The sequence below is a fragment of the Macrosteles quadrilineatus genome, unplaced genomic scaffold (assembly GCF_028750875.1).
Source record: "Macrosteles quadrilineatus isolate MER2022 unplaced genomic scaffold, UCM_ALF_1.0 Scaffold_1__1_contigs__length_201487025, whole genome shotgun sequence".
NCBI lineage: Eukaryota > Metazoa > Arthropoda > Insecta > Hemiptera > Cicadellidae > Macrosteles > Macrosteles quadrilineatus.
Window position 1 is genome coordinate 138652990 of NW_026542594.1, and position 25882 is coordinate 138678871.

General features: G+C 32.0%; 1 protein-coding gene across 3 annotated transcripts in view; it reads left to right on the forward strand.

The window, feature by feature from the left end:
• The window catches only part of LOC128983036 (uncharacterized), a 37841-nt gene extending 19071 nt beyond the window's left edge, over positions 1–18770 (forward strand). The window contains exons 2-7 of one of the 3 annotated variants that reach the window (XR_008489782.1): positions 11849–12220; positions 12689–12821; positions 13788–13960; positions 15075–15094; positions 17351–17442; positions 18295–18770. Coding sequence is in view for 2 of the 3 variants with exons in the window: in XM_054402163.1 (XP_054258138.1) it covers positions 11849–12220; positions 12689–12821; positions 13788–13960; positions 15071–15094; positions 17351–17430 (782 nt within the window). In the remaining variant the exon portion in view is untranslated. Of the gene's footprint in view, positions 1–11848; positions 12221–12688; positions 12822–13787; positions 13961–15070; positions 15095–17350; positions 17443–18294 lie in introns of all 3 variants that reach the window. The other 2 variants (XM_054402163.1, XM_054402164.1) reach the window with 2 other exon arrangements.
• The last annotated feature ends 7112 nt before the right edge of the window (positions 18771–25882 follow it).

The window sequence follows — 25882 nt, forward strand, 5'->3', positions numbered from 1 at the left end:
ATGCTGCTAGTAATTAATACTTTTGAATATGAACTTGTATAATACTACCGTGCATAATAAATTAAACGCGTTTAAAATCACTAACTAACTTTCCTTCACTGATAGCTTACACTTATTGTTTTTTTGATAAACATATTCATAAAGTGATTGAGATTTGTTTTTACTTAACGATATTATAGTGTAAATTCCGAACCATAATTAAACCAGGTATATTATGCGATACACATTTTATATTAAAAGATTTAATATTTGAGAACCGCGTGAAAAATTATCTTAATCTGTTTTACAGAGTACGAAAAGATAAATCTACTCATGACATGATTAATAATAAAAAAATCATAATCCTAAGTACAATAATTTCAGTAAGTATTAATTTTCATATCATTGACAGATAAAATGTTTTATGTTTACATAAACATTTCATGTCAGGTGTAAGGTTTCAGGGACACGTTGTGCCTCTGTGGGCAGACCTTATTGAAATACTCTCTATGAAAGCCCCAAACATTGACACTTGCAGTTTTTGGAATAAACTATAATAACCAATCTACAACCCACGTGTTAAAAAGTTTGATGATTTGCATTAACTTCGAAGCCACCAACTAATTAGTGCTCTGCAAAGTGAAGTTTCTTGTTAATCTCTTGGGTGGAAACTTATTAGAAACCAAATTTACTATTTATAAGCTGCAAATATGAGTAATCTCATGCAAAATAATATACTCTGAATTTAATAAATATAACACCACAATAATAATCAGCTTTTAAATCTGTATTTGTAAAGTTGTAATAAAGTTTTATAGGTTTTGTTTAATTTATACCTTTTGATCTTCCTAGGTTAAACCGTTTTAACATATATATATATCCCTTTTTTGGGGGAATAAAAAGATAAACTGTCAATTACTAAAACAAGTATTTTATTTAGTAGAGTATCATATGGGCAGATTAAGATCTGTTTTTCGCACCGGACATTAAGTCATTAAGTCAGGTAAAAAGGTTTTTATTCTTTTGCGCGGAGGCCCCTCCCAGGGATCCGCTCAGGGAATTCTCTTTTGCGCTTTTTTTGCGGACTCCTTTGTAAAATATATCCTTTTGTACTCTATGAGGCTTGTATTTCTAGCTCTATCGTCTAAGAAGTTTGATTCATCTATCATGCAGAGTTCAATGGGTCAGAGTTATGATTTCTTGTTGTTTTCTTATCGAATATTGCACCTGATTGTAAACTATATTTCTACGTTATCGTATTCGTAGTACTAATCAATAACTCTCTCATTATACGGTGTCGCACTGAAGTACTGTATTAAGCTTGTTCTATATTATGGTTGCATTCTAAACATTATATTATGGATAAATTGAATTACGACTACACAGTACAGTATAGTATACATGGACATTACAGAATACATTACACAGTTTACTTTTAATGCAGTACTAGCAGCCAGCCTTCGTGACTTCAAAATCCGTGATATATTTAAATTAGTTTACAATTTTCTATTGCTCTGAGATAAGTTGAAAATTACAATGTTTTACTTGATAACCATTAACTTATCACTGACTTGTAATGTTTCCAAGCAAACCCTGAACATAACTTTGTAGTTCGTGTTTTTTCAATCCAATGTGAAATCTTGCATACAAAAAAGTGAACACATCTAAAATATAAAGCATCACAAAAACTACAAACTTAATTCATTAGTTCAAGTTCAAAAAGAGGGAGATTCACTGAAATGTACGGCTAACGGGTTAATATGGTTGAAAACGATTACTTCTCTTCATATCCCTATTATCTGCATTGCGTGTTCAGTTCTTTCACCTAAGTTTTCTTTAGCCTGTTTAGAACAGCTGATAATTTAAAAATGATTAATAATATTTTAAAAATAAATATTCCTCTCTGTTCTTCTAGTAAACATGGTTTACTATTTTTTCTCTCTTAATATTTCATTAATACTCACAAATACTCCACATTAATTAATGGTCCTTCGAGCCGGAGTGGCCCCTCGCAAGAGTAACGAAGCTATTCCCCCGCAAGGATGGCATTGTACGAGTTGCAGAAGTAAAAACTGCAACGGGCTGTTATAGAAGGCCTGTAACTAAACTCTGGGTTTTTCCCCTGGACTAACTAACTGTTGAAGTGAGGACAGTTCAAGGCCGGGAGTATGTTCAGTTCTTTCACCTAAGTTTTCTTTAGCCTGTTTAGAACAGCTGATGATTTAAAAATGATTAATAATATTGTAAAAATAAAATATTCCTTTCTGTTCTTCTAGTAAACATGGTTTACTATTTTTTTCTCTCTTAATATTTCATTAATACTCACAAATACTCAACATTGCGTGCCCTATTATTTACATTGAAATGCACAATCTCTTCAATGCAACTTAGACAAATAACAAATACATTAAAACATACTATGAAAACACTTTCTTCTTTGTATTTTAAACAAATAACTTCACAATATTTTACATTTAATACAAGTCTATATCTATAAAAGAGGAACTATGTATGTATGTACGTATGTATGTACCTTATGGACTCCGACAGATTGTAATGACAATGTCGGGCATTATTGTTTAAACATAATGATTTGTGTGCAGTTTGGTGCAGATCAGTCAAAAGGACTCCGCCCCAGAGGGTTTTAAGGGGTCCAATGTCAGACTTTTGGAACTACAATGTTAACAAATAAATATAATTTAAAAACAGATGTTTACTTTTAACAACTGTTTTGTAGGTTTCAAAATGTTTGAAACACAACATTCTGTATTAGTCATGATTTTAAATAGTGCCACAATGTTTCCACAGAATGCAGAACAGGAAACTATTTTACTTTTGGATAAGTACAAAAAACCCTAATCGCGGCACACCTGTGCACTCAACAAAGTTTAAATTCTCCACTACCGTACTGTATTAAATATGTTAACATAAAAAGTAAAAACCTGTTTAAAAGTATTATAAACAATAAAAGGGATGGCAATTCCTTCATATTTTTATCTTTTGTTCTATACCCACAAAATGTAACATAAATTATTAAGTGAATAATAATCGTGCGTGCTATCTCAGGTATTCAAATGCCTCCCATTTGTCATTAACCCACCATATTACTGTCATAATCATTAAAAGAAGGAACTCCAATAATACTAATAATAATACTATTTTTTAAATATATCCTTTTGTACTTTATGAGGCTTGTAATTCTAGCTCTATCGTCTAAGAAGTTAGATTCATCTATCATGCAGAGTTCAATGGGTCAGAGTTATGATTTCCTGTTGTTTTCTTATCGAATATTGCACCCGATTGTAAACTATATTTCTATTAATAAAGAACAAATTAGAATTTAAAACAAAAGTTGTTAGCGCATCAATGCGCAACGGGTAACTGCTAGTAACATTAAAAATATTTAACTTGAATTCACTAAAAATCACCAACCATAACGATAACCCCATTTTCGTATGGATTTAAACAAAAGTGTAACATGGCCATCTGTTTTGATCAAAAAGTAAACTTAAAAAAGTTCAGATGATTGACAACAGAATTCAGCACAAACTCTGAAATTTTAAAAGCCTATACGACAAAGGGCTTTCACGGGATACCATCCAAACCTGCAAAAGGCACATCTAGGGGACAAGAGTTTTAAATTTATACCCAATATGTCTATAAAAATAAATATTTTGGGGTCGATTTGGCGAATACAAAAATTAAACAAATTTTTCCATAAACTCATAATCTGTTATTATTAAACATATGAATTCATTTTGATAATTTCTGGCCAATAGTACTCATTTTATGTAAGCCATTTTAACAAAGGAATGTTTTAGATCGAAGTCTATATAAATCTAGGTAGCTCTGTAAATTGCTCTTTACAAGGGGCGGGATATAAATAGCTACTTAACTTGTATCCTACTCTTTATATATTGCCAGACGAGCTCTAACATTTTCCAACGAGGCTTTACGAGCCAATAGGACAAATCTTTGAACAACATATATTGTTTATGTACCGTAGTACTTAGCCATCCAGAGGTAATTAGGAAAATCAAACGTCAAATTCATACCATACAATTTCCATAAATTATAATTGCGCTGAAAAAAAAAATTAAAGAAAAGTAAAATAAATTGTTAATGGAGAGAATAATATGCTAAATTCAGATATATTTTTCCTTAGCTAAAATATATTTATTTATATTGTTTGGAAATCTGGTCGTATACCAATCGTAAAAAAGATGGCTTAGACTACCATACATCATAAACCTAGGTTAAAATGTGCAAATAATAAAATGTATCACCTAAAAAACTCAAACATGTGAAAACTTTAACATTTTGCCGGATGACGGGCAAGCTATGCACACAGTTTCATATTGCTCTGACAACACTTTAGTAACTTAGCTCTAGAGTCAAACTATAAGTAGTTAGTTGTTGTTGATGACAGCCATTGAAGTTGCAAAACATCTGGAGCTAGGCATTAACCGAGTCTTTCAGTGTTTGATGAGCTTTAAAGATTAACTTTTATTATTTTTGCTCAAATTATATTTTTTGTGATTGAAGTTAGATTTGACAATGCTTTAATCGTTGAGTAAAGGAGATTAACAACATATAGCTCACTAACTGTGATGATGTTATGATATAATGTAAGAAACTGATTAGGACATTTCTCATCAAAATTAACAGTAAAAACCCTGTTCAATGATTCGAGTGTTAATTGGAATACTGTATTGCATTATTTAACAATTTCGTGGTATTAAACAGGGCTATAATATATGACAATTTACTCCTACATCCAATTGTAATATAAATTGAACCGGAGGACCCATGCTGCCCCGCATAGCGTTAAAATAAATATAATATCCGAGAAATAATCAAATTTATCATTTTTTATTGAGTCATACAGTATCTTGAGCTTAACTTATTTAAACGATCAGTAGCTCAAATTAAAGCCTATAATTTACTGATTATTTTGAGTCTAAAACATATAAAAACATGAACAATAATGGAGCTATTGATTTGTAATCATAGAAAACCCTTATGAAAAATAATTTTTTGTTGGTTTTTCACCTTTCGTTTGCTTGAAACTGGTCCGATTTGAATAACTAACAGCTTGAAAGAAAGCCGGTATTTCACTGAAGGTTCTTATACCAAAATATAGGATTATATAATTATTACTGGTGAAATACATCTTAAATTAAAGTAATAGTAAATTCAAAAACTAATCAAACTATGCCGGTGGGTGATGGCAAATCTGTTCGTGCATACCTTCAATTCGATACCTCAATCATGAAAGTCGGTAGGGTAGAAGAGCCAAACGAACTTGGCAAAGAAACCCCAAATTTAACTCCCATAGTAAATACATGGGGAGCAAATTTCGTTTACGTATATGCCGAATGGGATTATAGATACATTTATGCCGAAGCGGGATGGAAAATCTGTACGTGCATACCTTCAATTCGATACCTCAATCATGAAAATCGGCCGGGTAGAAGAGCCAAACGAACTTGGCAAAGAAACCCCAAATTTAACTCCCATAATAAATACATGGGGAGGAAATTTCGTTTACGTATATGCCGAGTGGGATTATAGATACATTTATGCCGATGCTTGATGGCAAATCTGTACGTGCATACCATCAATTCGAGACCTCAATAATGAAAATCGGTCAGGTAGAAGAGGCGCTTAAAGCTCTTAATAAAAAACCCAATTAATAAAAATTGATAAATTCCTTTGTGTACATTTTACATCAACATGAGTAAAAGAACCTTAGTAAAAGAATACCTGCTGACAAACTATATCTTCAGTTACGAAATATAGAAAAAACAACTAGATGCAGAAATTCGGATTGACAAAAATACGTGTTTGACGATTTTGAAAAAAAAACTGATTTCTGAACAGCAACTCAGACCACCGGACCTAAAGAAAATTGATTGATGTTAGTAAATACCTCACATAGCTTTGTACTGATGAAGTTAAAACATCGACGCAATACAAAATCTGATCTGACATTTTCATACGAGATGCAAGAAACAGAACATTATTAGGGATACTCAACAAAAGTCTCTGTGTTAATATACTTAGGGGTATAAAAAGTGTCATAACCTTGTTGTTTTTCAACCAATTTTTTGATCAAGATTAGTTGATTAGATCTGTCTATATATATAAAAATATTATTCTTTGTGTTTTTCGATAAAATGTTTTTGTTTTCAAGTTATTAATGATTTAATGTTTGAATAACCACCATTTTGAAATGGTTAAAGATAAAAAAATACTTTTTTGAAGTTCATTACATCGTAATTATCCTTGTATGTATGTAGAATTTAAAGATTCTATGTTGAAGCGTTAAGAAGATATAAGGAAATTTGCAAAAAACACATACGAGCAGATAGACGGAAAACTAGGCATGGGAGACACATGGTTATATTGCAAAATCTGTTTGGCTCTATGTAAGGTAAGGAACAATCCCTCAAAAGGGATTGGTTGTTCAGGGACACCCTGTATAGTTTAAGAAACATAAATATTATATAAATGTAACGTCAGAATATATTAAGATTTTTCAATTGCGGTATACAAAACCTAGCAATTTGTATTGCTCATTGGTTGTAAACGTAAGTAGTACAACTTATAATGGTATAACATTAAGTAATACAATATTTATCTAAGAAATTCTTTGTAAGAGAAGAAAATTCATATAAAACTACTGGAAGTGATTAGGTACACGATTTGTTAAGCATTTACGCAAGTTTCAATAAATCGTCTTGAGGTTTGAGAATGTTGTCCTAAGGCTGAATAAGAACAAGCTGGAGTCGAGGACGTAAGCTTTATTACGCTACAGCCGATGAATAAACCGAAAAAAATTAGTTCCAAATAATATATTTACCATCGTAATAAAATATATCGGTGTCTATGACCACGTAACATGTTTAAGGTATTCAGGCATCAGGTGCTTGGTTGTCTCTTTTGTTGTAGTATGTTATTATTCTCCATGATAAATATCCTATTTTCAATATCGAGACTAATCGAAATATACAAAAATGTATCATTTATCTGGATTTGACTTCACTCATTTGATGACTTTAACTTTTGTTTATAGTTAAACTTAAGCTCGTGTTCAAAGAATCCCTAGGACACTAAAGATTAAATCTTATCTCTGTATTTTCGTAAAATCTTTAATTCAGAGATTTATTGTGGTCGGGGAGGAAGCAAAAACCAATCCTTATACAAAATTCACCCATTAAAGGTGATAAACTAATAGACACCATTAGCGACCGTCTCTAGCAGTATGTTAAGTGGGTATACAAGTTAAGCAGCTATTTATATGCCGCTTGTGGCAGGCGAGCGGTTCTCCAAACAACACAGATCCATGCAACTGGTAACGTAATGCGACTTTGTTATGCGATATCATAAACCCTAAGCGGTATATTCACATTACTAGAGGCAATTTTCTTACCAAACTTTGTATGGCCAATTTATACTTTCCTTAAAAACATATCGGTAAAAAAGTATACAAATAGTCAAAAAGGGACGTTAATTTAATAGTCATAAAAGCACTATGTTATCAGGGTGAATAAAAAGTCAAGACTCCCCCCCTCCAATATTTTTCCAAGTAAATATACAGAGATATCCTTTTGGTGGTCGTGCAATCTTAGCAGGAAGATTCATTTTATTATTTTGAAATCAAAATCAATGGTAAAATTGGTTCGTAATGGTAATATTGGCTACCATTTTGGATAGAGAAGAGATAGCGAACTCTGGTTTTCACCATTCTTTAAGTTTTTGTAAACACTACAAAACGAAGTGTCACTAAATGGGGGTTCACATTTAACATTTTTGAGTGTCATTTTTTTGGGATGTCAACATTTTTGGGAGCATTTAAAAATCATGGGATCTGTTATGAAATAAAAAGAAAATGAGAAAACATATAACAAATATTTATTTATCTATCTATACAGGGTGGCTGAAAAGTAACTTGCACCCCCACTTAAATTTTCAACCATTTGAGATATTTGAAATCGGTTTGCGGCAACTTGTTTGGATATGAGGGGCTACAATAATTATGGTCAATTTTGAAAATTTTGCCCTTAGGGGTAGTGGTGGGGGGGGGGGGTGGGGGTAGCTCAAAATTTTCAAATGACAAGTATAGTCGAGTTTGGTATTATTTTACAGGTCTTGACAAAACATAAACATTGACATAAAGAAAACCAAAATTGGCTCACTAATAACAAAATGGCGCCCTAAAACGTTTCAAATCCAAATAACCATGAGGGTGGCAAAAAAATTAACTTGCACCTTCTTTAACTTTGTTACTATTTGAGATATTTGAAATCGGTTTGCGGCAAATTGTTTGGATTTGAAAGGCTACAATAATTATGGTCAATTTTGAAAATTTTGCCCTTAGGGGTAGCTAGGGTAGGGGGTGGCTCAAAATTTTCAAATAGCAAGTATAGTAGAGTTTGGTATCATTTTGTAGGTCTTGACAAAACATAACAAATAACATAAAGAAAAAGTAATCGGACCATTATTAACAAAATGGCAGCTGGCAGCTAAAAATGATTGAGAAATGGTTATTTAAAGTAATTTTGAACTGCCATTTTGTAATAATGGTCCGATTTCTATTTTCTTTATGTTAATTGTTATGTTTTGTCAAGACCTACAAATGATACCAAACTCGACTAGGTATACTTGCTATTTGAAAATTTTGAGCTACCCCTACCCCCGCTACCCCTAAGGGCAAAATTTTTAAAATTGACCATAATTATTGTAGCCCCTCATATCTAAGAAGGTTGCCGCAAACCGATTTCAAATATCTCAAATGGTTGAAAAGTTAAGTGGGGGTGCAAGTTACTTTTCAGCCACCCTGTATATTAATAGGCAAGCATGTTTCTTTAAAACCTTTCTTCTCAGCTCGTGTTCATCGCAGGGGAAATCTACTCATACTGTTAGAAAGATATTTTCCTGTAGATATGCAGAATCCCTTTAAAAATTAAAATAGACCCAAAAATAAGAACAAAAAATGTATTTAAATACCAACAAATTAACATGGCCTTATAAGTTGCCATGCTGGTGAGGAAATAACGTCAAATAACAACGACGAAATATAAACACAAAATCAAAACAAATGGAAGAAATTACAATCACATGTTTTATTTACAGCGTCGGGTAAAAATCATCGATCTCTAGAGATCGATGGTAAAAATAGAGAAGCATGTATGTACTTTGGACTTACAACCAGACAATTCATCCACATGTTAGTTGTTGTTGCCAGTATTTTAATTAAATTCGCCGTCGTTGATGTGAGCCACCAACAGATTGCGCTGATCGAAATCACTAATTTCTTAGGAATACACGATGTTTTTACCGAGTCGAACTTATGGAATGACTTATTATTAGCTGTAGCAACTGTTATGACCCATCAACATTTTGGTCAGCAAAAAAAAAATAAGGTTGAAAATATAATTTTAGACACGCATTCTGTGACTGGCTCACACAACTATAAGTTTTTTTTTAAATAAAAAGTGGCGACGGGTCGTCCATATAGATTGGATGTCTACTTCAGTATCCTATAGTCAATGCTTGCACATTACATATTTTTGGTCGAGTTTTCGACCACTGAACGACCACTAGTTATATATTAATAGGCAAGCTTGTTTCTTTAAAACCTTTTTACTCAGCTCGTTTGCATCCCAGGGAAAATCTACACATACTCTTAGAAAGCTATTTTCCTGTAGGTGTACAGAACCCCTTTATCAATTAAAATAGGCTCAAAGATAAGTAAAAAAATGAATTTGAAATTAACAAAAAATGACCATGGGCTTTAGGCGTTGCCATGCTGGTGACAAAACAACAACTAAATATAAACAGAAAATCAAAACAAAAATGTAAGAAATTCCACTCACATGTTTTATTTACAGTTTGAGGTGAAAATAGGGAAGTAGGCCAATTGGCCAAGTACAGTGCAATTTGATTTTTTTTAGCTAGAAGCGGTTAAGGTGTGGTGAAATATCTTTGAAGATTATCCTTTTTATCATGTGTTCATTACGTTTCAATTTTTTAGGTTAAATAAAAACAAACAAACTGGCAAAATCTTGTAATTTTACAATGGTTAAATATACTTACTCTACTTTAATAAAATAACTTTACTGTGAAATAGAGACATGATTCCTAGTTCCAAATCTACTAATGAATAAATTGTTATTTAATTTTTGCCTTAAAATTAAGTGATGGTTGCTTTGAAAAAAATTTATTTAACATGAGCAGATATTAAAATATTGAATCTTCTTGCAAAATTATTGTTAATCATTATATTAATTAAATAATGTAGTTGCTGTGACTGCGATACACATGATAAACTGTTGGGACATAATGATAATTTACGAATCGGAAAACCTTATACGATAAATTTAGAAGCAGAGGCTAAGGAAGCAAGATTCGAGTTTGGTTTATAAAATGCAGTAGCCTAAATACTGAATGTTTTCTAGTAAATCAGACAATGATATATACTAAATTAATTTATTTGGTCTTAAATTAAATTTCTTTCGTAAGTAACATTGTCCCTAATTGACAACATGCCAGTTTGTTTGTTTTGATTTGACCTCAAAGATTGACATGTGAACATAGAATACATGATCGCACCATCGATGTATATTACCTAACACCATCGATGTTAGGTTATATACATCGATGGATCGCACTCATTACAGCCTACATCAGAAAGGTTCATCCGCAAAGATATTCCACCATACCTCAACCGCTTCTAGCTAAAAAATCCAACTGTACAAATTTATGGTCGAGTTTTCGACCACTGGACGACCTCTAGTTTTGTTGAATTCATGACATGAAGAAGATCGTAAACTGTACATAGCTAATAAACTCGAACATGGCCATCATTTCTTGCTCTACGTTGTCCAGACGATGATCTATTTCAGCATAACTGTTGTGCAGCGTTTCTCTTTTTGTAGTGGGACGGCATATCTGATTCTTTCTATCTTAGATAGGCCAAACTTCGATTTTTTTAGAATAACCATATTTGGGCCTTTCCCCCAAAAAACTAAATCACATGGAGTCAGGTCCGGGCTTATTTGAGGCCATGCTATAGGGCCACATCTACCAACTCACCTGTTTAAGAACTTAACAAACGTTTATTTTCTGTGAGTCTCTTTCCTTTTCAAATATTTCATGAGGATACGGTAACCACCAAATTCTAAAGAGCTTGTGCCTATTAATCAACCTTTGGTGTGAAACGTGGCTTCATCTGAAAAAAAAAACTTAATTAAAAAATGATTTGTTTCCCGCTATTTGGTTCAACATAAACGGTTCGAGACTGGCAATCTACCAGGCCTACTTTGGTTTTTAACTGACCCAGTGTGTATGAACTGCTCACTCCAACGACGAATGTTATTTTTGTAAGGTGGAACTTTGTTAAATGTTCTTCGAAATACCCGTTGTAAATATTCTTCTTCACTTTACCTTTTCTTTATCGAAAATATTTGGTCAAAAACACAACTTGAAGTTTATTCCAGAGAATAAATACGTTGTCGATTAGCACAACAAAGCTTTTTTGGTTAATGTAAACAAAACGGTTTGAGGTACCGGATACAGGGGTATCAATATGAAATAATTAATTTGTCTTAAAATAGTTTTACAGACAGTTAAAACCCCATTACTGTATTTTATGAAAACTCTATATATTCGAAAACGGTATACTCAAAAGATAAGTAGTAATACTGTACAATAGTCAATGGTAGTAGGCAGCAAACGAATTGTTAGCATTGACAAATTAAATGTGCTTAGCTTATATTGACAACATAATGAAAATATGGCCAAATAAAATGTAATTTTCTATATTTAAGTAGTGTTTGAAGCATGTTGCACTGTTTTGTTTCAGAAATCAGAGGTCTACAAATCACCTCGCTGGTGGTGCCTCAGTACGTGGTCAACAACTCTGGGCTGGCAGTGCTGGACTGTCAGTACACTCTCGACCCCAAAGATCTACAGGGTGACTCTGGGCTGGTAGTCAAGTGGTTCTTCAACAACGGCCCGGCCCCCGTGTACCAGTGGATCCCCAGTCAGCGGCCTCAAGACCTGGGCATCCTCCGTGGTCGCCTCAACCTGGACCACCGGGCCTCCGACAACAACGCCACCATGTACCGCGCCCTCAGCATCGTCAACCCCACCACCGAGCTGAGCGGCGAGTACCGCTGTGCTGTCTCTACCTTCACTGACGAGGACTTCATGATCGAGAAGATGATTGTCTACGGTAAAGATCCACATCCGCATTACATCCATAGGCTTGACTTTTAATAATATATTCCATGCATAACATTTTGTAATCATTCTTGTATAAAATGTTACAACTAACAGCATATTTTGTACCAACCATAAAAAATACAAACATAAAAATATGTCTCTTAAATTAAGCCCGGTAGAGAAAATGTTTAACAAATTTTACATAACCAAATTCTGTATATATTTTTTTAAGCAAACACACATTTTTCCATGGAATGAAACGTCTCGTTGGTTAAGCCTCTGTTGATTTACTCTGTGCCAAATTAATTTAATCTCGACTTTGTACATTTTCTATACTGCTAAAACTCCTATACTGCTTCATTCAGTTATAAACATAACTGTGCATGAATATCATGAAACTGAATAAATGCAACAAATAATGCTTTACACTTCACAGTTAAGGAGTTAAGCAAGGCGTGTCCACTGTTGTCTGTTACAGCTCCAGAGAAGCAGATGGAGATGGTACAGGCCAAGCCAGACCCCGAGCATGTAAATGTGACGTGCAGAGCGTGGGGTCTATATCCGGAGCCGCGCATAGCGCTGTACAGGGACCCCTACACGCCGAAGATCAGGTATTTAAACCACACACGTTGACTTCATGAAATACGTGTTGTCTCTCAGTACGCGTGCACAAAGTCTCATGTACAGTATAATAAAACTTGATAGACAGAACCAAATGTGGGCGTGCAATGAGCAATATGACTTGTGCAATTTCTTAAGTAGGCTACATAAAGTATGGTACTGTGATTTATTGAACTATATAGTTTTTTTTTTGCTAGTTTGGTTTTGCCAATTTTAAAAGATATGCTGAAGGAATATTTTGTTGTCAATCAAACCATTGAATAAATGTGTAATACAATTTGTGAGTACTGTAATTTCATTTTTAGTTATACATTACATTTTTACAAAATGAGATATTCACAGCATTTTAGAGGAATACCTGCCTCTCAGTTATCACAGTCATACTCCTTGACGATCTATCTAGTTGACTCGAAAGTGACGTATTGCAATATATTCTCCCGATCTATTTATCATCACTTTTCCATTCTCCTTTTATTAATGTTTATAGAAATTCGTGACTCGCTGTTTGATAGAGTATGGTCTAAATATGCTCCTAATGACAACTAAAGATAGGTGGACCTGAACCTATGATTCCAATTAAAACTCAAAATCAAACTACTGAAAACAAATTAACCATGGCAATGCTTCCTCAATCACTAGATGCTTAATTTAGAAAAAAAATAATACTGACCAATGTCATTCAATGTTTAATTGTATGTTACACCATTGCTATCTTTAAAATCTCAATTGTTTTTCAAACATTTTAATGACAATATTTTAATGATTTTAATGTCAATATGAGCAAAGACATCCTTGGTCTACCGGTGAGAGCTGCGTCAAATTGGTATTTACACTATTTACAATACCAAGACGTACAATACCAAACGTATTACCATTGCGACGACATGGCATCCTCAATGGTAAATCTGAGACTTAGCAATGTTTTCCGCTCAACTACTGATCGTATGTTTGTACAGTAAGCCACTGCAGGGTGTGACGGTGGAGACTAGTTCCAAGACCGGCCACTACGACATCCTCGCATCTGCTGTGTTCGCAGACCTGGACCTCCATGTTCCCACCACCTTCATCTGCGAAGTATGCATCCCCACCACTGAGTATTGTAGGAGGAAACGCCTCGTCTACTACCCGGGTACACTCCTCATTACTCTTACAAATATTTTTTGATTTTTTGATGGAAGAAAAAAACTTAGTTTTAATTCAGTCGTAATTACTTTTACGGGGACTTTAAAATTGAACAAAAATCTTATAGTCGTAGTTAGGTGTGTACATCGTTGTGCAATTTGAGAAAAATAGAACGAGACAAATAAAAAACTTTCTTGAAGGGTACAAATGATAACTGTGGTATATTATGTGAGTAAAATAATATGGAAACCAAAGATTTTCTCATAAATGACTACTTAAAAAATACAGAACATATGGATGTTATCCAATGGAATTGATTTGATTTGATTAACTTTTTTGTCAGCAATAACTTTTTAAATAATTGTGCTTAAACACCAAAAGTCTTTAAGAATATGATTTCGGCTACCTAGTTGAAATCTTCGACGGAGTTTAAAAATGATTAGTAAATTAGATTTACTTTGGTCCCCTAATCAACGAGTTCGTTGGAATATAAAGTCAGGTAAGTGTATCCAATGGAAATCAGAAATGACTTTTAGTCTTATGACCAATGTTATAAAAATGATTGATTCTACGATTTTCCCCTGAGTAGTTTTGTAACCATTGTATATTTATATGAGTCCGTTTTCTTAGGATGACGATTTTAAGTCATTGTTGCTGCCTTTCAGTACATAAGTATAAGTTCTTAGAAATCTTTGTGCGTCAGCAACTGTCTGACTTAAAATCCAACAAATTTAGAAACATCCAACATCCTTACCATAAACCTAGCCCTAATTAAACAGTGTAAGAGCTGAACTACACAGTTTACTGTTAGTATACTTATAATCAATGCTTATACTATAATAACAATATGTTACCATTGAATAACTACCAAGTACATTATCAAATATAGCTATGTTCATTAACATACAGTAACATTAACAGTTAAACAGATTATTTTCACAAATTCTCTGTAAGTGTATAGGTAGGTTTTGTATAAGTGTAACACACCCTAGGAAACTTTTGGTTTGTTATATTGGGTTCACGATTGAATATTTAACAGTATTTGATATTAGATGCATTATTTGAAAATTTAAAGATTTAATGTATTTGCCCAATATAAAAAAATGACTTTTTTCAGGCAGCATGGCGAGCTACATCTCAGGTAACAGACATAAAATTATCATACAACAATATTATCATGGACAGCTTAAATATAGCTTTGCATAATAAAAGACAAGACACGTGTTAATGTTTGCAAAATTATAATAACAAGTTGTTGACAAAATATGTTAAATACGTTCACCGGTAAGATAGGTATTACTTAGTCTCTCAATAAGTAAAAATAAGCTAATAATTTAAAGGATAAAACTACTTAAAATTTCTAACTGAGCATATGTATAAAGTATCCTCACAACCTATTGATAACTCGGAGTAAACTACTAGTTTTAGGTAGTACAGTAATTACAGAACTGTCGATGTTACAGCTTTAAGAGACAATTGCAGAATCGCTGCAACATCAGCTCAACGATCTTGCTGACGTAATCGATATGCATTGTACGAGTAAAATGTACAGACTTATCGATTATTCAAGTCAGAGACGTTTTGAATATTTACGCTATCATTAGTTACGATCTGCTATATCCGTCTTTAGTAACAGGGAAACGACTAGAAAGATAATAATGCTTGGATCTCTTGCATGAAATAGTTACGGTACACACATATTACTCGTTTCGATAAATAACTTAATTGATTTAAGTTTAAGCTCTTAGGGAGGTAAAATCTTTTCTATACATTTAGGCAAGGGGGTTAAATTATGTAGGCAACCAATCACGACGCTGATGCGTATTTAAAAATACTATAACTCCATGATTCAAGTTAAAAATATAAAGTAATATAAAAGTATAGACCTACTGACTTTTATAACATACAGTATTACTTACATACTTATATTTAAATTTAATTGATCCAAAAGAAACTTTTCGCAACACTAATGTGAAATGACCTGTTTTCGTAACATGTTTATCTCTTGCAAAAATTCATTATTACATTACTTACTACGGAAAAAATGTTTACTATGCGAAAGTAATGTTTAATTTTTTTGCCGACGTAAATTAACAAAGATTTGTTACTGTTTCAATTTGCAACAACCAACTCCACAATCAATGTAAATATTAACATTAAATTGAAGACAACCTAAAATAGTTTACAAATTGTGTAAAACGTTTTAAAATTATTTTACCTAAAAAATGTTTTTGGCAATCTAAAAAATGCTATGAGTTTTGTAACGTGTCTATCTGTAATAAAGAAATATTCAATGTCTGTTTTAATTAAGAAAATAATTAGTCTTTGTAGTGCAGCGAAAAGTAACGTTCAAAACATGAGTGAAAGTGGGTCTATACTATTCTTGACCATTTAATGTGCCCCGTAAATCTCACACTTCAAACATGGTCTCAAATATGAAATGACTCACCTTCTACCCTTGCGATGAAATATACAATTTATGTACTATTGGATAAATCACAGTATACTATGAGCGAAATTTTACAAAATATTTATAAATGTTTTCAAAAAATAACCTAAAAATTTCCTCGATATATGTAAAGCATAATTAAAACTCGTGTCAAGTAAATAAACAAATCTGTTTCAATTAGTTAAAGAAATAATGTAAATTTTGGAAATGTAAGGTGGAGCCCTTAATTAGCTTAGGTTGTAGAGCTTAGGTTGTAAGAAATTGTTCACAGTTTTTGACAAATTTGCAAACTATAAGATTATTTTATGTGCTTTACTTTTCTTTGGTTAGATGTCCCAAACGATGATCACAAATTTGAACATATCAAATTAATAATAATATGCAATAATGGTAGTATAATTATCATTCAAACATTTAACTTTAATGGAAGTTTTTTTAGAAGGCCAATAAAAAAGCTACATCATATCCACCAAAGATTATCCACTTATTCCCACTCATAAAAGTACTGTTACAAATTTATAATGATAGAAAAAAAATCACCAAGTGAATGAGATTGTCACACAATTTTGAAATAATTGCTGGTAATAATAAATTGCTGGTTTAGAGCTATATGTTTTACATTATTTGAGTTTAACAACATAATGTGGTATTTTATTGTACTAATGGTGTCATCCAGCTGGTTGATTCCCTATTTGTTATCGGAAGTTTATATTTGAAATGTTTTAAAGTGTGTCAAACTTATAAACAATATTTTTTTACTTCAAGACACCTTCTCCAAATTGTGTTTGGGGAAAAATTAGTTTAAAAAGTACTTGAATTCACAAAGGTAACTTAATTTCAACTTTTTTTAGCTTAAAAATAAAAGCAAAACTTCTTATCTTGTTAAATATTATTTTTACTATTACTAAGGATATAACTCAGGTGCATTTATTTGCTGAACATTTACAGGTAGCAGCGGGCTGAACATACTCAAATCTACAATGTCATGGGCAATAGCGTTGACGCTAGCTCTACTAGCGGCCCTCTAACAAACAGCTCAGGTCAGGCTAGCTTACTTCTGGTAATTTCTTTAGCCTTATGAGTAAACACTTTTAAATATTTAAACACTTGAAGTACGTAACACATATTCTTTTAACAAATTATTCGAACATCCAATGTTATCTCGTTGTAAACTTGTCTAGCATAGATTTGTTCCTTTGAACAAAATCTAAAATTCGAAAAATGGTAAAAACTAACATTAAGGCCTACACAAAGTAGTTTTGTAAATTAGATTTTTCTCTTTATATCAAATGTTTAGTTTCAATAAGACCTGTAAAACTATATAAAAATAAAATATTGCTCCTACAGTATTAGAAAATTTAAGCCACCCCCTACCCCCACTAACCCCAAAGGTATTTTTTTTTTAAACGACCATAATTATCGTAACTCCTTATATCTAAGAATGTTGCTGCAAACCAATTTCAAATATCCCTAAAAGTTATAAAGTAGAGGGGGTGCAAAATAATTTTCAGCCACCCTGTATATGTAAACTTGAAGAAAGTCCCCACATATTCAATTTACAATGCGTCTCAAGTATTGAGTTTGTATTATTAGAGGTAATGTCTTGCGTTATTTTTACTTCGCTTTTGCACAGTATAACGCAATGAATTATTGAGCCCGAGATCCTCTTAATCATTTCTGCTTTTGATATGAGCACAATAATAAATAACTTGATATTTTTTTTTTTTTGCACACAAAGCTGTATCAGAATCATAGTTCTGAATCGGTTTAACGAATATTCTATAGTATACCTTTATGTCTATATTTAAAGGCTACTTTGTTTATACTAACAGCTAATCTACTTTTTATTTACATTTCATGTCAAAGCTACAATCCAGCTTATTATGTTTCAGACACAGGTGCAATAAACATGGAGGGTGTTTCCGTTCCTAGCGAGTTGAGAGCTCTGTCTGCTTTTCCCCACCTTAAACCCTCCAATTAGAAAGTAATTGTTTTTTTAAAATATACAGTATGATTGAAATATACACGAGAAGACAACCTATTTACCTGTTCAGGAAAGTTGTAAAAAGAAAACAAACTACATGATAATAATTGAACAAAAATTAAAATGTTACCTAGTTTAAAAACAATTATATTTCGTGTTTCGACATTCGTGGGAATTAAAAATTATGTGTATATGCAATTAAATGTCTTTGTTGTTTGAACCCAGTGACAAGGCCTATGTTATATAATTATTGATTTACCTATTTTGCATGAAGGTCTTGTAGTTTAAGACCTTCAGCCAAAATAGGTAAATGAATTATTGTATAAATGTCTTTATCCGCATTGAATTAAACATTTTTTTATCTCGAGTATGTTTATATTATGATAACAATATATTATGTACTGTACTTTAAATAATTAAAAACATATTTGTTATATGTGTTAAAAATATCTAGTTGGGGGTTTTTAATTAGCTTACTGAATAATTATTTTATTAATTATATAAACATTATCTTTATTATTCTTAGTGCCATAATAAACAACTTCATTTTTACGATAGATAATGAAGCTTATATTTCTGCGTCATTGTCAGGAGGTACTAATGAGTAACGTGTTCATGTGTGGCTCTGTTAAGATTTGGTACAAACCTTTTTCAGGATTAATCGTAATTAAATTAACTTAAAACATAGGAAGTATTAAAGTTTATACATATAGTATAGCTGTCTCGGATACATTTAATGTAAACGTTTGTAGCCTAAGGTAACATAAAATATCAAAGTTAAAATAAAACTATGTATTAGCAGTTACAGTACTTAGAAATAATTAATTGTAATGAAAGTCAATTATGTTTATAGTAGGACGATGTTGATTTGGTGCCACTTACAAACTTAGAGAATATGAATTTAAACTCATACAAATAGGCTGTGCCAACTGAATTCACCGACTTTATGTAATGGAATCCAAGAAATTTTGAGAATTTAGAAAATATCTTTAAATTCGATGCTTAAAACACTATCTTGGATAGAAAAATCATAGTTCTGCTAGATGTTTTTAATAAATAGGATAACGACTGTTAATTTCTGTAAGAGCTTCAATGATAATGTGTTTAACGTTGTAAATAAACATTTTTTATGTGATATATTGTAAATAATGTGTATATTCTTACTTAAGTATATTTCTATCTGGGATTCTCAAAATGTATTGACAACAATAACAATTTCTTTGCGATGATTTGTATTGAATAGATATTTGATCTATTTTGTAAAATTACATGGAAAACGGAAGTTGGTGTTTTATTCTCCACGACCCTGTTTGGATGGTGTCAGTGTACTTTGCAATGGTTTTGCAAATTGGTTCCATTCATAACCACGTTGTTTCTGTATTGTCTACACGTGCTAAAAAAATGCTTTAAAATCTTGCCATAATTACTTGAAAAAGATTTACTAAGAAAATGAGAAAATGTATGATCTTAGCATCCTAATATAATTCATGGTTTTCAATTTTTAGTATTATTATAGTACTGTACATAGTTCTGGACTTACTATGTTCATTCCTAGATTCAGGAAAACATCTGCCAGAAGTACAGGCATAATGTTATTAGAATTATTACACCATTTAACAAAACATTCCTTGCTTTAAAAATACTTCATAGCTAAAACACCATAATACTCTTTTTAAACTAGGCTTTACCATGCGTTTAAATTACGTTTTGAAATCGTCTTATGGTCTGTTAAATATTTATTACTGTGCTTATGAAGTAACAACAATTGGCAATTTTATCATATAAAAGATAACAAAATATTTGATAAATTACGTAACAAAAGACTGCACTCAGATATACTAATGATTTTACCAAAACGAAGGTCGGTCCCAAGGAACTTAAATTTATAATATAAAAACATTGTAACTTAAATTGTATGCTTACTGTTTTGTCTTTTATTTTTTTTACAGTTGTAGTTTATCGTTAGTATAATAATATATTTCTAAGAAACTGCTTGATTTATTCGGCTAGATTTTATCGAAATGCATAAACCTTATTCCAGCCACTCTATTTCAGTGATAATACTCTAATAATCATTGCGAGGGTCAGATAAATAGAGGTATCCACTCACTACAACGACGCAATTCCTAACTAGATTCAAGGAAAAACTCTGTTGAAAAGAAAAATAGTATTGGCGTACAGGACTTGGCAACATCGGATATTTTCCTTACTAAAACTTGTTAGTATTTATTACAGATACCCTAATATCTTTTATGGTATATTTAAATCCATATATTATGTTCCTTACATCAATGGATGACATATTTCAATATTACAGTTCGTTGATAAAACTCACTACATGTAACGCTTAAAATGCGGACATGACAACTCTACGAGTGTTGCTCGTCACAATTGACATAAACGGATCCCCGGTCAATTAAGCTGATTGGTGCTAAAACTTCCCTTGTTCAACGGTTTTATTTTTTAATCATCAAAAATAATTAAATACTTTATAATAACTATAACTTGGTTCAGTATATATGAAGCAGGCAGCCTATTACTTCGTCTACGGTCTACGAATTGTAGCTGTGGTATACCGTATACGAATGTGGTGGTTAGTATTTAAAGAGGGATACGATATGCTGAGATATACAATTTCCGACCATTGTAACATGGCACCAAATATACGACGCTCCAGGGATTTGACACATGCGATGTAGGCACTGCACACACACATACACACACACCGTCTAGTACACACACTGTTTAGTAATAATGGATAATAGGGCACACAAACGACCTAGCAAAATAAACTGCGGTAAATGGTGATCATCTTCTAGTTCCATCTTACTATAAAAAACAGCTTCTTAACTTACACGTTGGGTTTGAATTTATTTCACGTTCACGCTTCATAAGCGATTTGATGAAGTTAAGTATTGAATCGCTTGAGAAATCAATTTACTCATAAAAATAAACAATAAACACGCTACAATAATATAAATAATAATATATTGTAAACTTAGCTAGTATTTACGGGACCAGGAAATAAAATGGCTAATCTATTGCTAGGAATTACTTTAATGCTCCTAAAACTCTAATGCTTAAATAATATGTAAACTATTACATACATTTATACTTTAAAGAAAGTATTTTAATAATTTTTCTACTGCGATAAAATAAACAGTATTTAATATAAGATTTTTGTCAAACTGTAATTCAAACCTACGACACTTACTATTTATTCCATGATTCAGATATCCTTATATTAAATAACTTTCACTAAAATAGTAGACTCGTTGTAAATCCGTTTATGTTAGTAGTAATAACGTTTTATGTTCATAATATATTGCAGTGTATGAATAATTGTATTCTGAGACTGAAAACACTATTTACAATGTCCTTAAAAGATAACACCTCAAAATTTAAATATGTATATAATACATGCGCTTGTGAAAAAAGTTGGAAAGGATTTATTTGATTAAAAATATCGTTGGCTGATAAACCACAGCTCAAAGTTTCCCTCAGTTCAGTTTAATTGAAAATTGTTGAAATACAGACATGGTCGTTTCATAAACAACTCTCTCTTGATGACTCTGAATAACTTTATGAATCGAAAAATACTTGATATCAAGTCCATTTCATTCCATTTTTTCATAGATATAATAGTTTAAGCAAAAGGGTAGATTATTAATGCTATTCGCAAACACAAACCTTACGAGCGTCGCAATTAATTTATATTTTGAGGTTTATTCTTGTTAATTATACTTAACTACTTATATGGAAACATAAATCAAAATGAGATCCAAAGATATAGTATTTTAGGTTATAAAAAATCTGATACAATTTTATTTAAGTTGGAAGCTATAAAATCAGGTATAAGAATTACGAGTTTACAATACTAGAAACAACTTTTAGATTTCCCAAACTGATAAAAGTAATTTCAAGGCAATATGATGAGCTTACTCAAATACTGGTACTACTGGTGGTTTACTGGTTAAATGAGACTGGTAAATAAGTATCAACAACATTGAATCTAAAAATTGATTAAATAAGAATAAAACCGTAGGTTTCCCTATTATTTAATAAACCTTAACCACCTACCACCATAAACTACTCTGCCTGAACCCTGAGTAACATGGGCCGGTCTCACCTAGACAATATCGAGTACTGAGCTCATATGTTCGGTAGCTCTAAATTGATTATTTCAATCTACAATTATTTCTGCATGTAGAATTTCACACTATGAAAATCCATATAAGAAATAAGTCTTAAGAGCTCAGTAACTTTAAAGAAATCCCTCTGATATTTTTAATATTTTTATTTCTCGAAATGATGAAGAGATAACATAATATTCCTGGTCTGGAGGTGGTAGTGGCACCAGATATAATTCTGATGTCATGGCCTCACTTTGTTTCCTTTAAGAAAGATATTTCCATTTTTTAAGATATCCTTTCTCAAGTTTCCTTTCTGTTTTGTAGAGAGAGAGTTCACAAAGGTTATGGTTAAATGTTAAATAATATTAACAACAAAGGTTAAAGATTATCACAGCCTGTAATAGTGCAGTAGAAATAGTGTTTGAGGTGGAACTAATTGCAACATAAATTATTCCAGTTAGAAATGGTAGGTAATACACTTATAAAGAACATACTAAAAGTATACATTTGTACTGTTACGCAAAATACGGTTTTTTGGCCACCATTAAAAAAAGTGTAAAATTTTAAATTATTGTTAAAAAATCTGCCTTGGTATCAAATTATAGAACATTTCATGCTGGAAAAGAATATAATGGTTGAATTTAAAATATACTGTTAACAGTGATGCACTATGGGCGAAAAAATGTGCGTTTAAAAACGTGGCATTTGAAAAGTTTTTTATTTATAAATTATTTTATACTTTCAAAATTGGTTTTTTTTTCATTTTTGACCCTTAAAACGTAAAATTTTCCAATTTCTCTCTAGACCTTTTTAAAGAGCTTAAAAAACAAATAGTTAGGTATATCAAAGGGTTTTTGTACGATTATTGGTAACGGGGAAAATTAAAAAAAATTGGAAATTTAAAATCCCCATGTTATTCTTATGGAGAAAATGGTACAGAGTTGTAGTTTCCTTGTTTATGGATATACTTTGATAAAACTTTGCAGATTTATTTATTTTATACTAAACAATATTTTACTAAAAAAAAACACACTTAATTAGTTTCTTTGTAGCAGCAAACCTTGGTACTCGTTTCGTTAAACCTAATGTTATTTATTTAATAGACTAGCAACAGAGCCCGTGGTTAAATTAATGCAACGGTCTCTAGTAAAATAATGGTTATGAAATCCATACACCACTTTGCTCAATAATATTTGGTACAGATTAAGCTCATAACATTAGAATCACACACTTAATATAAGAAACACATTTTAAACACAAATGCAAATTGTTAACAACAACATTTAATCAAAGAAAAATCAATTAAATAACAATATAACAATAAGCTGTTAAATTATTAACTCATTTTTCGTATGATTATTTTCGTATGATTAGATTATGCATGCTGGTAAATCAATTATTGCCATCTATTAAAATAATTGGTTTTTCTTTTCCGAGTCGGGTTAGCTCTTCTACCAGACAGATTTTCATAATTTTGGCCTTAAGCAGGGTTTACACTATGTAGCTAAACCTGCTACATAGCAGATTTGTGTAACATCTAGAAGAAGAAAAAGTAACTTTACAAAAGTGCTATATAACACTGCTATATGTAGCAGATCCTGCTATATATAGCTAAAATTGTGCTATCCATCGGGAGACGGTAAATATCAAAAGAAATACTTGCTACATCTAACATTGCCATATGTAGCAAAGATATACATATATTTTTCGTCTAGCATCTGCTATATGTAGCATTTAGTGCACACAATTCACAGTTGTAACCTCCTGGGGGCGAACGGTTTTGCTCAGCGATCTTTGTTTACAATGGAAGGACTGGAAACGGAAAGTGACAGTGCCTAAGATCGGGATGATATTATAAACTTAATTGAACTGTTCCGTGGACAACCAGCGTTGTGATCATACGTAAAACGTTTTTGAAGTTACCGTCACCTTATTTAGAGTTTTAATTATGGATTGTCAGCGTATTCGTCATCATTAAGGTCCCGTAATAAATCTGCTACACTGTACTTATTTCTCGAAGCAAGAAGCGGTCAAACCTAAAACTTGCTAAAATCTTCACTCCCGTCTGTCTCTCTCTCTCTCTCTCTCTCTGTCCAAGATCACCAAGATAACTGCCACGAACAATGTCCTTCAGCGCACATTTCGATACGGAAAGCGAATGAGGTTGTGCTACATAAACATATAGCACGAGCACCAGAATCACTAAAATTGTTTGTAAAATTTTCATACAGCAAAAGTTATAAAGCAATGTTATATAGCAAAAGTTATATAGCAGGTTATGGCTACATATGTAGTGTAAATCCGGCTTTAAACTTAAGCTATGGATACACCATAGATTTGCTATTAAGCATCAGCACTCATTTTGACGTATATTTTGAGTTATGCACAAACTGCCTCCAGTGCACAGGAATCAAGCCATCTTGCTGATGAGTATTGCTTGCTCTAAGAAGTAATGCACAAACTGTACATTACTTACGGGAGTTTAATTAGTTTTTTTCGAGTTCGTTTGGCTCTTCTACTGGACCGATTTTCATAATTTTGGTCTCAAAGCTATGCAAGCACATATTTGTCATCATTAATATATCAAATATATTACCCTACGAAAACAATTAAACTGGATTTTTTCAATTTTTACTTCAATTAAAAATGTATTCCAGCAGTTACATTATCCCATATGTTTTTATCTAAAACTTTTCAGTGAAATACCAGATTCCATTGGAATTATTGATTATTGAAATCGGACGTACCTAAAGCACACTGCTAAATCATAAACGACCCAAATTGTTTAAAAATGGAGTTGTCTATCATCGATTTATATTTAAAAATATCTTGCTTGCAACCTCAACAGTCTGTGGGCTAATTGTCGACGTTGACGGGTTTCATGGTTTCGCCTAGCAAATCTTAAAAAATCAAACTTTCATAATTTTTTGAAAATCTACACGAATTGTTTTCCAATGACCCATTAGTTAATACAATCGGTCCAGTAGAACTCTTGATTTTGTTGTACAAAGATTTTTAAAACTAAATTACTAGATTTAATTGAAAATCAATTAAGACAAATGGAAATTCGTTTAGTCTGCAGGTTTGCTGCGGAACGTATTTTGCGCCATAGTACGGATGTATATTTTTAGTATGTTGATTAGAAGAATACTACCTACCATTCACAGCAAAAATCATTTGTGTTGCAATTAGTTCCACCTTAAGCTATATTTTCGATTATTTCTACTGCACTATAACGCGCAATTAATTTGAAAAGAAGTAACTTCAGGGCGAAATAAAGGGACTTAAGAAGTACAGGTCATGTGAAAGCCTGTAGTTAATGTATTAAACATAAACACACATGTAACAAATATTTCTCGTTTT